This window comes from Miscanthus floridulus, chromosome 16 (genome assembly GCF_019320115.1).
Source record: "Miscanthus floridulus cultivar M001 chromosome 16, ASM1932011v1, whole genome shotgun sequence".
Lineage (NCBI taxonomy): Eukaryota > Viridiplantae > Streptophyta > Magnoliopsida > Poales > Poaceae > Miscanthus > Miscanthus floridulus.
This window is the reverse complement of record NC_089595.1, coordinates 109,111,939-109,124,777: the sequence shown is the minus strand read 5'-3', so window position 1 is coordinate 109,124,777 and position 12,839 is coordinate 109,111,939. Positions and strand designations below refer to the sequence as shown.

The 12,839-nt window shown below is 46.5% G+C and overlaps 1 protein-coding gene and 2 pseudogenes across 1 annotated transcript; 2 read left to right on the top strand and 1 right to left on the bottom strand.

Annotated features, from left to right (window-relative positions):
• Positions 1-1,127: 1,127 nt before the first annotated feature.
• Positions 1,128-3,405, top strand: LOC136513254 (uncharacterized; annotated as a pseudogene).
• LOC136513259 (MACPF domain-containing protein NSL1-like) lies at positions 3,277-5,502 on the top strand (annotated as a pseudogene).
• Positions 5,503-5,899: 397 nt separating this feature from the next.
• Positions 5,900-12,295, bottom strand: LOC136513255 (uncharacterized). The gene is made up of 17 exons (XM_066507253.1): positions 12,121-12,295; positions 11,451-11,514; positions 10,478-10,586; positions 10,229-10,291; positions 9,559-9,659; positions 9,393-9,459; positions 9,245-9,316; positions 8,309-8,470; positions 7,775-7,848; positions 7,588-7,685; positions 7,291-7,398; positions 7,110-7,204; positions 6,860-6,997; positions 6,705-6,752; positions 6,455-6,569; positions 6,130-6,227; positions 5,900-6,038 (listed from the first exon to the last, which is right to left on the bottom strand). Exons 1-17 carry the CDS (start codon positions 12,191-12,193, stop codon positions 5,949-5,951), a joined length of 1,575 nt encoding a protein of 524 aa, XP_066363350.1. The 5' UTR covers positions 12,194-12,295; the 3' UTR covers positions 5,900-5,948.
• Positions 12,296-12,839: the final 544 nt, after the last annotated feature.

Here is a 12,839-nt window from a genome sequence, read left to right as displayed (position 1 = left end):
GCTAGCACGTGGCAGGGACGTGGCCCCTCGGGCGGAGGATGGCGCGAGAGGATGCTACGGGCGACCAGTGGATTGGGTGAAGGAGAAGAGGAAGGAGAGGATAAGGTACGGAGGGAGAGGGGCATTTTAGACATCTTTACTAATTGGGCCCACATGTCAGGGTAGCTAAACGGTAAAAATTGGACGGAAGATGATGGAATGGCGTGGGCGACAAAAAAAAATTCGGTCAGTGACATGTATGACCGCATAAACTTTTTAGTAGCTTACAGGTAATTACAATCTTTTATAATGGTATACATGTAAATACCTCAAACCAGAAGATGGGCAAGGGGAGGGGGAGACGAGATCTCACTCCCCGCTTCCTCTCCACCTCCCAAATGGCGCCACCGCGCGCAAACCCTAGCCACCACCCGCTCCTCGTCCGAGAAAATTGAATATTTGACACCCAATCTGGGTGCCTGTGAACATTTGACATCCAATTCGCACATCGTTGAAAATTTGACACTCTGGCTGCGAATTCGTTGAAAACAGGTGTTTTCTCCTCCTTTTCTCCATTTAACATTTTTTTCTTTTGCTTTCCAAGGCAAGGTTGAACTTCTGTAGTCGGGCTCCTCCTCACCGCCTGCTGTTGCTCGACCATTGCGGCGCCTCTGGCCTGCGCCGACGGCCTCCATCAGCGGCGGAGCCGAAGACGGCGGGCTTTGGCTAGCGTCGGCGCCCAGCACCGGCGACCGTCCGCGCGCACACATGGCTGGCTCATCCAGCACCGTCGACCGGCCCGCGCCCAGCCTGGTCCCGCGCGCGCCCAGCCAGCGACAGTGCCTCTTCCGGCACCTAGCGGCGGCAGCGTGACGAACAGAGCCGAAGAAAAATGAGTACGGGGGAGAGAGATGCATTCGTTTCTCAGAAGAAATGGATGGATAAGGCCAACGATACTTTGGTCATTCAGCGTTGCCTTGGAAAGCAAAAGAAAAAAGAAAAAAGAAAAAAATGTTAATTGAAGAAAAGGAGGAGAAAACATCTATTTTCAACGAATTCGTAGTCAGAGTGTAAATTTTCAACGACCCGCGAATTGGATGTCAAATGTTCATGCCAGATTGAGGGTCAAATATTCAATTTTCTCTCCTCGTCCTCCCCCTCCTGCTTCACTCCCGATCCCCGCCGCGGCCGCCGCCGCGGCGGATGTCTCCCTGTCCGCCCTCTCCTACACCCACCACTGCCCCCAACCTCCCGTCCGCGCTCGACCTGCACGGCCAAGTTTCGGCGCTCGGGCCCGACGCCCGGGTCTCCGTCCCCGAGGTCTCCACCGGGTACTTCGACGGCGGGGACCGCATCTTCGGCTCCGACACCTCCTCCCAGCCGCGCTCCTTGTCGTTGCTCCCCTCCTCCGTCGCCCGCACCACCAACGCCTCGCTCCTCCACGTCTCCGCCACTCTCACCATTTCCGGCGGGCGCCGCCTGTTCCGCGACCGCGGCTGCCGGAACCTCTTCGAGTACGACGTCCGCGGGCGCCACTTCCGCCCGCGCCTCCCACGCTTCACGGGGCGGCGAGGCTCCATCACCTTCGGCCTGGAGGGCTACTACTACACCGCGTCCGGGGACCTCTGCATGGTCGGTACCGGGTCCAGGCGCTCTGGCGACGGCACGCCCGTGCAATTCCTCCCCGTCGTGCTCCGTCTCGGTTTCCCCAGCCCCGCCAACGTGACGCGGCCCTTCGTCACCGGTCGCCTCGAGAACGTCGACACCATCAACCCATCGAGCCCATCTCACTCGTCGCCTACGCCCAGGAGGGCTACGCGTACGGCGAGAGCGCCTCCTGCCCTCCCCTGCCTGCAGGGAGGCTTGACGCGCTGCAGGTGTTCGAGAGTAGGAATTTCTCGTGCGCCCACCTCAGTTCCATGATCAAATCGCCGTTCAGGTTGTACTACCTGAGTGTCAGCGAGTCGACCACATCTTCACTGGGGATTCACCAAAGCTACATGTATGTCAACCGGATGCACTGCAACGATGATGGCGCTTTCCGTGCTTATGTGGCATTCACTAACCAGACAGCCGAGATGAAGCAAAGACTGCTTAATGTCAGCTATGATATCTACTATGTTGGGAATTGGTCTCTAGAATCATTCAATCGTCGACATCTCTCTGCTGAGGGTGTTTATGATACTAAGACAGGTTCCCTTTGCATGATCGCTTGTCGAGAGCTTAATGTCTCGTCAGATTGTGAAATTCTGATGACTGCTCAGTTTTCTTCTTTGGATGCAAAAGTTGCACAGCATGTGAAGGGGACGATCAAAAGCTTGAGGAAGAAGACTGACCCTCTTTTCTTTGAAACACTGGACATTGCTTCATATGGGATGTATGTAGAGCAAGTGGATGAATCAATATGGAGAATGGACCTAGAGAGCGCCATGGCCTTGATCTCTATGACACTAGCATGCATCTTCATTGCTGTGCAGCTATTCCATGTCAAAAAGGTCCCTGAAGTGCTTCCTGCCATGTCTATCACCATGCTTGTCGTTCTGGCTTTGGGCTACATGATCCCTCTTGTGCTGAACTTTGACGCTCTCTTCAAGAACAGCAACAAACAGACTGTTCCACTTTCAGGTGGCGGATGGCTTGAAGTGAATGAAGTTATGGTGCGAATAATTACCATGATAACCTTTCTGCTACAGTTGCGGCTTCTTCAGCTGGCTTGGTCTGCACGATCTGTGGATGTCAGCAAAGCTGAATCATGGGCCGCTGAGAAGAAAGTCCTCTGGATATGCTTGCCACTGTACATCATTGGGGGAGTTATTACTTGGGTTGTTCACATGAGATCGAACCACAGCCAAAGAATGCTAAGGCAGGTTGTCCACTTGAAGCCAATTGAGCATGCATTCTGGGAGGACCTTGTGTCTTATTGTGGATTGATACTCGATGGGTTCTTGCTCCCTCAAGTGATCCTAAATGTGTTCTCAGATTCCAAAGTTAGAGCCCTTTTCCCAGGGTTCTATATTGGAAGCACCTTAATCCGTGCCCTGCCTCATGTGTATGATGTGTTCAGGAGACAGCATTTTGTGCCCAGTTTGAGACCATCTTACATGTATGCAAGCCCTCATGATGATCTCTTCAGCCTCGCTTGGGACATCATCATACCTTGCGGAGCACTGCTACTGTCGGTGCTTCTCTTCTTTCAGCAGTGGCGTGGAGGAGCTTTCTTCCTTTGTTCGAAGAACAGGAAGACAAGAGAGTATGAAATGGTTTCCACAGTCAGTTCCTAATAAAAGTCAAGTGGATATGAAATGTTTTTATAGTCGGTTCTTGACAAGCCTTATCATCGTCGAGCTCTACAGCGTCGAGGCCGTGCGCGCGCACCTCGTCCTTCGGGAGGACGTCATGCGGGACCTCCCGCCCTTCTGGGATCCCGCCGCGCTTGCCGAGTACGTATTATCGATCGTCCCCAGCAGCGATGACGGTGGCACGCAGCGAAGCTGAAACTGAAACTAATGCTGCTGCTGTGCTTCCTGCAGGTTCATGGACAAGTACGGGACCCACGTCATCGTCGGGGTGAAGATGGGAGGGAAGGACGTGGTGTGCGTGAAGCAGCTCAAGGGCTCCGACCTCACGCAGAAGGACGTGCAGGCCCGGCTGAAGAAGCTCGCCGACGACAGGCTCTCGTCCTCGTCACAGGAGGATTCCGCGGCAGGTTCCGGTTCCGCCGCGGGAGACGGCAGGCTGTCGCAGGGGCTAAACGTGAGCACTTCACTCTTCTTCTTCCTCTTCTTTGCCCACCACATACATGTACAGTACATATCGCCTCATCGCGTTTGAAAACTGAGACTTGGAGTCCATGGTTCCATGCAATTCAAATACTCCTACAACCGAGTGTGAAACGAATGAGCAAAGTCTTTGTTGTTTGTGTGTGCTACAGGGAAACTTTGGCCCCGGATCAGCTGCCTGGCACTCCTTCAGATCACCCGTCGTGTCTCGGAAGGAAGCAAGCAAGCACCCACGCACTTTTGCCCGACGGATTTACTGCTCATCACAACACAAATGTGAATAACGCCCTGGAACTGAAATGTGGGACCTCGCAGAACATCGTGTGCATTCACATCAGGAGGGGCGGCGTCGATAGCGGGCAGTGCCACAGCAAGTGGCTCTCCACCATCACCGGCTTCCCGGACGTGATCTCCATGTCGTTCGTGCCCATAACGAGCCTGCTGACCGGCGTCCGGGGCAGCGGCTTCCTCAACCACGCGGTGAACCTCTACCTCAGATGTATGTATGTTGTAAAGCGTGTTGTAACTGTAGCAAACTGTCAGTCTAATCTGAAAGTTCATCAGATGTGTGTTGTGTTGTGTTGGATGTCCTGTCTAATCGTTGGTTGCTCATTCATTTTTCCTGCTGGTGGAATGGAACCAGACAAACCGCCCATAGAAGAGCTCCAGCAATTTCTCGAGTTCCAGGTGCCTCGCCACTGGGCTCCAGAGTTCGGTGAGCTCCCGCTCTGCCTCCAGCGGAGGAAGAACGGCCTGTCGTCTCTCCAGTTCACCCTCATGGGCCCTAAACTTCACGTCAACACTGCCAAGGTAGCCATCAATCACTGTTCTAGTGTTCTCCCGTACATACATGCACGGCTCAGCCAAACTCTGTCGCGTCCGCGTGCACGCGTGCAGGTCGATTCCAGCAACCACCCGGTGACCGGCATCCGGCTGTTCCTGGAAGGCAAGAAGAACGACCGGCTGGGCGTCCACCTGCAGCACCTGTCGGCGACGCCCGGCGCGGTCACGGTCCTCGGTGAGGCCGCGTCGGCGGAGGACTTGGCCGTGAACGAGCGCGACTACATCGAGCCCGTCCGGTCGCCGCTGCTCTCGCACATCTGCACGGCGCCCGTGCAGTACAACGGCGCGCGGATCGACGACTGCGCCGCCATCGTCACCAGCGCGTGGCTCGAGGTGCGCGACGCCTGCTGCCTCAAGAAGGTCCTGCACCTCGGCTTCTCCGGCGTCGCGGCCATGAAGATATGCCGCGGCTTCTCCGGCGTCGCGGCCATGAAGATACGCCGCTCCGAGTGGGACGGGCCTTTCGTCGTGCCGCGAAAGTCCAGGTCGCTGTCGGCGCGGGCTCAGCGCCGCGCTGTCCGGTGGCCTGGCGCCAGTGCCGGTGCCGCCAGCGGAGGAGGAGGTGGAGGTGAACTCCGCCATATTCCCCAAGGGCCCGCCGGTGCCGCTCCCGGTTCAGAAGATGGCCAGGCACATTGACACCACCGAGGTGAGCAGGGGCCCCGACGACCTGCCGGGCTACTGGGTGGTCACCGGCGCCAAGCTGTGCATGGAGGGCGGCAAGGTTGCGCTCAAGGTCAAGTACTCGTTGCTCATCGCAGTGCAAGAGGACACTGACGGACACGGATCACGTTTGAGGCATCCATTGCCGTCGACGCCTCAACGTCTTTGTGTCTTGTTTGCCGTGGTGTACAGTTCAGCTGTGCGCATAATGCAGAGTGCGCATGCTGCATAGATAGAGGCAAGGCAACTATGTTGTACAGAATACAGTGTGCCCGGAGGCTGATATTTTGGTTTGTTGATTCAGTTCTTGCAAATCTAGGAACAGTTTAGGTTTAGATATATATGGAGAAATCACCCGATTTGATTGAGCGTTCAATATATGAGAAAATAGTGCTGGTTGCATCTGCTATTTCCCCAAAATTAGGCATGGTCCTGCAACAGATGAGTTTGTTTTGCAGGTATGGGCTGCATCAAGCAAACCAGAAGAAACTGTATGTTTGTTTTGTTATCGCCAGCCAGTGTCGGTGTGAGCTCGAGTACACATTGTCCTCCCCATCATCCAAGTACACCAGATCTATGTCTGTTACTCATAAGCCAACCGCATGAGACGCAGGGCACGCCCAGTTACCTCCTAACTACGCTGTGAGAGTCATCGTTTACTTTGGGTGAAGACTCAAGGCTAGCTTAAAACCTCTCTGCAGTATCAACCACCGGCCGTGCCTCAACACGCTTCCTATCAGAAAGGTAAGGGCCCCGTTTCACCGCATCATTCAACTGCACCAAAAACGTTTTGTATTGCTGGTTAACGTTTTAGACTCGAGCAACAAAAGTGACAGATAATGGCCCTGAGAGAGTGAGAGTCTACCTTCCCAATGAGTCCAGAAAGACTTGCTTCATGCAGAAGATGGGATGATGATAGGGCCTTGTTGATTGCCACGCAGCAGTCATACCGGGCTTCCATGCCTACAACATACCATTACAATGATTGGCCCAATAAATAGAAACTAGCAGTGTATGGTAGGATTATTATTAACTATGAATGACTTAATTATGGCAACGCATTCAATTACAACCAGTTTCATAAAAACAATTCCAAATGATCAAATAAATACCATAATGCAGCACTCCTGTTGAAACAAGTTCAGATGGTAATAATTACTTCATTAGGACCAAGTGTATTAATTACTTACCAAGTTTTGTTGTCTCCATTGTTGGATCTGTAACAAATCTGATTATCTCTGAATTTAAGCAAACCTCCCTTAAGCACCATTCCCGGATGACCAGTCCTGATATTACTCTGTAGCCCTGCAGATACCCAAGGTCATGCATTCCACATCATCAGGTTGTGGCGTTGTGCACAATAACAATATTCAAGCTAACGAGTTAAGAAAATATTCATTCAAAATGCAAAAATATCTTTAACGAGCATAAGGTGCTTACAGCTATCCTAATGTCCGGGTCTTGTTGCAGAATTGATAGTAGAAGAGCCTAGCAAACAATCAAGAGAAAAAGGCTAATAAAAAAACACAACTAAGACGGCAGTTTCATAAGCAATTCAGATAAATGGACAAACTAGAAAAACTGTTGCTACTAACTGAAGGGGTTAATTTTGGACTGTTTGCTGCAGTCGTATAGACCAAGCGCTTCAAGTTTTCTTCGGCTTCGCCATGCAGTTTCATCTGGTCTTCTTGTCTATCCACACCACAGATGCTCCCAAAGGCATGTAAAGCAGCCTGCATATGTATCATAACGCATAAGAGGGATAGTTTCTAACAATATGACTCCTTTACCAGTAACAAGTGATGATTTCGATCAAAGCATGCAAATAAAAGTATACAAACTTACCAGCTGTCTACCTCTGCCTTGTCGGTCGAAGGATGACTCGACAACATGTCTGGCAACATTTGATGATGTCAGCAAGAAATGTGCTCCTTGACTTGCTATTGTACCATAAAATCAAACAGTAAGGATTTGTTCTGGCAGCGTGGTGAAAATTTCAATATTATTAAGCAGAAGCATGACTTACTTGTACCAATTAGACCCAAGGTCTCCAATGCACTCTCAATTTCATCAGTATTCTGGTTTTCTTCCATCTTCAAAATTTTGTCTATGGCTACAAGCAGATTCGTAACGCCTAACATGGGGAAATCTTGATTAACATGTCTGTCTATTTCCACATGTAAGAAAACCACAGAAGATGGTCGTCTGATAAAATTTAAAGCAGGGTGATGAAACATTTACAATAAAAAATCTTCAATGCTCAAAGTTGTGATACAATCGGTAACCGGAAGTTTGACGACTGAAATGGTGCATTGATGCTTACAGGATTTATCTATTGCTGTGAAAGCATCAGCTGAAGAAAGAAGCCTCCCACTAATTAATGCTGCCCTTGACCGTATAACAGAATCAGCTGAGGAATCACTGCACACGGACCAAAAGAAAAGACAACATATAATAGCTGAAAACATAACAAAAGGAAAAACAGAAGTATAAAGGCACAAGACAATTACTTGATGATATCAATTATGAGTTGAAGCAAGTTGGTCTTCAGCAGGAAAATGTTGCTGTGAGGGTGTTCAACAAGCTGCAGTGTCATAGAAGAGATGGTTAGCCAAAATATATAGCTTCTCCAAGAAACTCCAGGTTCTTGAAGCCATTGATCGTGATCATTCATTAGATAGCAGAATACCTATGACTGTCAGGATTATGTAACATGTTGACATGGTACAATAGACAAAGAAAGAAACTACAATTATAACAATGCGATAAACACTGGTTCACCAAGCATCTAATATGAAATGATACTAATGCAAGTCTTTTGCAAATGAATCACGGCTTCATGAGCTTTTACACGACGGGCACCATAAAAAAACATTATTATCTTCAAACTTAAGGATATAGCCCTTCCTCCTTAAAAACAGTTTTCCAAATGTAAATCGTTTTTTTTTAAAAAGTAAATACATAAATCAAGTATTCACAATGAAACTCTTAGTGATAAAGCCAAATTTTAAGACATGCAAATGAACAAAAAAAAATCCTTTTACCTCATATAGGACCTCCAGCGCACTGAGGGTTTTAAGCATATCTCTTCTATCTTTTATTTCCTCTTCAAATATGCTCAGAAGGTTTGAATCACGGATGGCAGCAGCAGTATAACTTGAAACAGTGAAGAGCTTGGCTATCAAAGACAGAATACGAATCCGTGGCTACAATAGCGAGAAACATGAATAACAATTGGTCATGTTGTGGTCTACGGATCAACAGTAAGAGCATCCAGTACAACATAAACAAAAGTCACTCAATGGTAACTAATTTTATTGGCACCAGGTAAAAGGGAAATATACACAAAGATTTGATGACATCCTAGAATGCATGCAACTTTGGCCATTACTATATTACATGGTAAATACTCTGGAAGACACATGAAAATGATATTAATAGATTCATTATAAATAGTACTCCCTCCATTCCAAATTATAAGACGTTTTAGCTTTTATAGATACATAAGTTTTGCTATGAACTTAGATATACACTGTCTAGATACATAGTTAAATCAATGTATCTAGAAAAGCTAAGATGTCTTATAATTTAGAATGGAGGGAGTATTGATGTGCCATTCTCATTATGAAAAACACACAGTCTCTGTCCCAAGTAAGTTGGGGTAGACTAGAGATTAAACTCAACAAGAGCCACAAACAAAGATGATACAATAAAGTCGAAAGATACCAGTAACAGTAGCAATTGCATTAGGTTTTGGTGATATCACTTAATACTTTTGTACCATAGTAACTACATTTAAACTTGATGGCATATAGTTAATAAGGTCAAACACAAGTGGATCAGATCATATGCAGTATTGAATAACTGGTTTGTTTTAAAGCACGTGATTCTGGCTTTGTGCATGTAGACCGGCATTGGTCCACGAGGGCATGACTTGTTAATTTGTTATTTGCTTGTTCTGCAAAATATGTACCCCGTACCAATGAGGATGACTGAGCCGTCACTTTACCAAGTTGCACAGATCCTTGACCATCTGGTGGGAATATGACTTCCTACAAACAGGAAAGAAATAGACTAAATATCCATCGCACAGATTAGATGTTCAATACGAAGAATTATTGGACTCACGGCTCCTTTAGGAATTTGTGCTAAACGCTTTATAGTGTCCAAAATGATTGCTGAAATCTCTTCATCTCTGCAGAAACCAAAGACAGCAAATAAAATTTTATGATCAAGTTACAATGCATATGATTCAACAGGATTGAATAAAGTGTGTGCGTATAAAAAATAATACCCCTCAATCAAACAATTGATCAGAAGGGGATACAGATTGTGTTGGACAACTGTTTCCACAGCAACAGCACCATCTTCAGCCTTGTCAAGAAGATGGAGTACCTGATATGGTGATATAGTATTCATTCAGTGGCTAGAGACATTGTTCTGCCAAAAGTTTGTAGAACGTTTTCAAAACTGAAATGAAGAGCACCATACATGAAAGGGGATTAGCATGAGTTGGCAGAGCACACAAGTGCTCTGTCAGCACAGTGAGCACACAAAGTTCACTGTGACCGTTTACTCTAGAGAATATGAGCTATGTCCAGATTAAAGAAACCTTGAAGGTTACATGGACAACTTGTTTGGGACTTAAAGGCTTTGTTGTTGTTGTTGTTGTTGTTGTTGAAGGTTACATGGAGTAAATCTTTTTAAAAAAACTATGTAGTAGAAGGAAATTGTCTTTATCCATTTGCCATCTCAAAGAAGCAATCAGATGAAATTACAATAAAAATCTATAGTATGCATTGTGCTTAAATGTACCTGAGTGTGTACTTAGAAATGGATAAAAGAAATTAGAGTTAAATAAAGATAACAGATAAAACCAAGTTTTCTGAATGTCCAAAATGGATAACAAATAAAGAGCAACAATTGCGAGTAACATGCACTTAGAAACACGTTCAGGTACATACAGCTCTGCAGGCTAATTTTCTGATTTGCTTCGAGTCTGTGAGCAACCCAGCTTGAATAAATGCCTGGATATTAAAAATACAATGGAGACTTCAGATCATCAGTATGCATGAGAACTAAGCAAGGAGTTTTCACGAAGAATAAACATTGATCATTTTGTTAGATATCTTTAAATATGTTGAGCTAGGTAAGAGTAGGTGGACATGTCTAGAACTCTAGATAGCAAGTCAGAAGGAGATAGTCACACATACACCATAGCTTGGCAGAAGTGACGCTCCATATCTTGAGGAAAATACTTTGTCTAAACATTCCATGACAGTTTCAACCATCCCAGGTACATCTGCTTCACTCTGCAATGCACTAAAGGACAAAGAAAAATAAACAGCATCACCGAAACTGGATAAAGCACATAAGGTGCCAGTAGACAGTATAAATAAGGCGCTAACTGTAAAAGTTGGCTTTGTCAGTGTAAGAGAATTTCACAAAAACTTAAAATTATTCTAATTCTATATCTATAAAAAATAGCATTCTATAAGAAAATATTTTGTAAACTAAAAAAAACAATAGTCAAGCTACTTTATATCAAATTGAGACACATATTCTGTAACGGATTTTAACTTACCCTCTATTTTCGTGCATTTAGTAGCCTTAGTATTTCCAGCAATTGCAATGGCTTCCTTATTTCTTTATGTGCAGAAAAATAAGGTTGTCTAGAAGTGACAGGTCAAATTTTCTCATTGTATTTCCAGGATCATAATACAGTTATATTTTTGTATAAATAATATAATATGATAGGGTATGTAGCCCTTTCTACACACTAATGAAAAGCGTCTATGGATGCTGATATAAGCTACGAGCATAAATGCATGCATATGCATAGCCTGAGTATAGCAAGTTTTTTTTTAAGCGGATCCACGATTTTTTTCATTAGAAAGTTAATGTATCTAACCAATTATTTCATAGTAGTACTAGCTACTGAAGGCTATTTCAGAATAAAAAAAATTAAAGTCAAAATCATTTAGCTTATTCTCTCAATTTCAATTGACCGCTACAGGATTTAGTATATCTAACATGAATTGGATCAGAACACATATGGATAAAACTTCTAAAAGGTTCTCGAAAAGAGGTATTTTTTTCTGGGCCTGTATTGTTATGAATTACATGGCACAGGAACATACAACAAGTCAACAATTTAAAAAATTGGAGGAAAGAAAAGAGGCATACCCTAAGAGCTTAGGCAGAGGACATCGTTCCAGGAACTGCCTCACAGTATCATCACTATGCAACCCTGCAACAAATCACAAATGACATGTAGATTCAGTCCTCTAGTCATCACATGAATAGTCTACCTATGCCCTTCAAAAAATTAACTAGCGTGCTTAAAATTTAAGTAAGACTTCGATGTGCACCACTTCAGCAGACATGTGTAACCATTATTATGTCATGAATCTGCCTAAACTACTTGTAATTCCCTTTCTAGTAGGGAAAATAGCCTTCCATCAAAACACACTCACGCACAAAGACACACATCGATGGATGGTGTAATACAAGCCGCTGGTATCTCCAGCTTGAAAAAAATCAAATTAGAACTAGTCGTGACTTAATTGATGAGACTGGAGATAATAACGCTACGGGAAATTTCCCAACTACAGCAGGGCATGCGAACATATCTTCCAACCAATAGCAGAATCCGCGCGAGAATCAACCGAATGTTGAAGTAAGACAGACCCAAACCAGATCCCCTACTAGGTTTCCAGCGCGGCGAGCTCCACACTAAAGTGATCCAATCCATTGTCACGATCAGAGTCAAGCATAACCCCGGCGCTGGCGGAGACAACCTGAGCAATTACTTCATCCGCCCAGACTCGAGGCGAGGAAGGGTAAGGGGCATTGCCTGGGTAGGACGCGAAGTCAGCGGCCGCCCGAAGCATCGCGCCCAGCTCTCCCGCCGCCGGTGAGGGCTCCATCTGGTGCTGTCCGCCGCGCCGCGCTGCGCTTCTTCTCGCCCTCTCTCTCTCGCCTCTGGGGTTTTGGCTTGGGGAAGGAGAAAGCCTGCCAAGCCGAGTGCGTGGCTGCGTGCCTAGCAACGAGACCAACAGACCACGCCGCTCTAGTCGATTCACTACTAGCGTAGCGAGTAGCTTGGCTGCTTGCCGCGTGGGCGGGGGCGCCCGGGCGGCGTGGCTCTCGCGGGCCGCGGCCGGAGGGACTGTGTGGGCCTGGCAGCGCGGCCTCATGTGGCGGCGAAGGCCGAAGCCCGAAGGGAAGGGGACAGGTTCTGATTGGGCTGTCTTCTTTTTTTGAGGGAATAGGGGCTGTCTTCAGTTTGGGCCAGATAGAAGAACCATCAGTTTTTTTTTTTTTTGGAGGGGAAGAAGAACCCTCAGTTGAAATGGCAACATCTAAATATTTTGGCGATTTTAAAAATTGTCCCATGAAATGGCAAAACAGTGGTCCCCCAATGACTTCTCTCTCCATCATGTGGGGTTTTTTTCTGGATTTCTCGCCATATGTACTGTGACAAGTTATCAAGTACATACACGCTAGGCCGCATAATTCTAAATATGACGCTTTCATATGGAAATACATGAAGATAAAATTTACATAAGAATT

Coding starts and splice junctions, on each gene's coding strand:
- LOC136513255 (XM_066507253.1), bottom strand. CDS start 12,193: ATGGAGCCCTCACCGGCGGCGGGAGAGCTGGGCGCGATGCTTCGGGCG. Junction 11,515..12,120: donor TGACTTCGCGTCCTACCCAG/GCAATGCCCCTT, acceptor GATTTGTTGCAG/GGTTGCATAGTGATGATACT. Junction 9,460..9,558: donor ATCAATTGTTTGATTGAGGG/GTATTATTTTTT, acceptor TGGTTTCTGCAG/AGATGAAGAGATTTCAGCAA.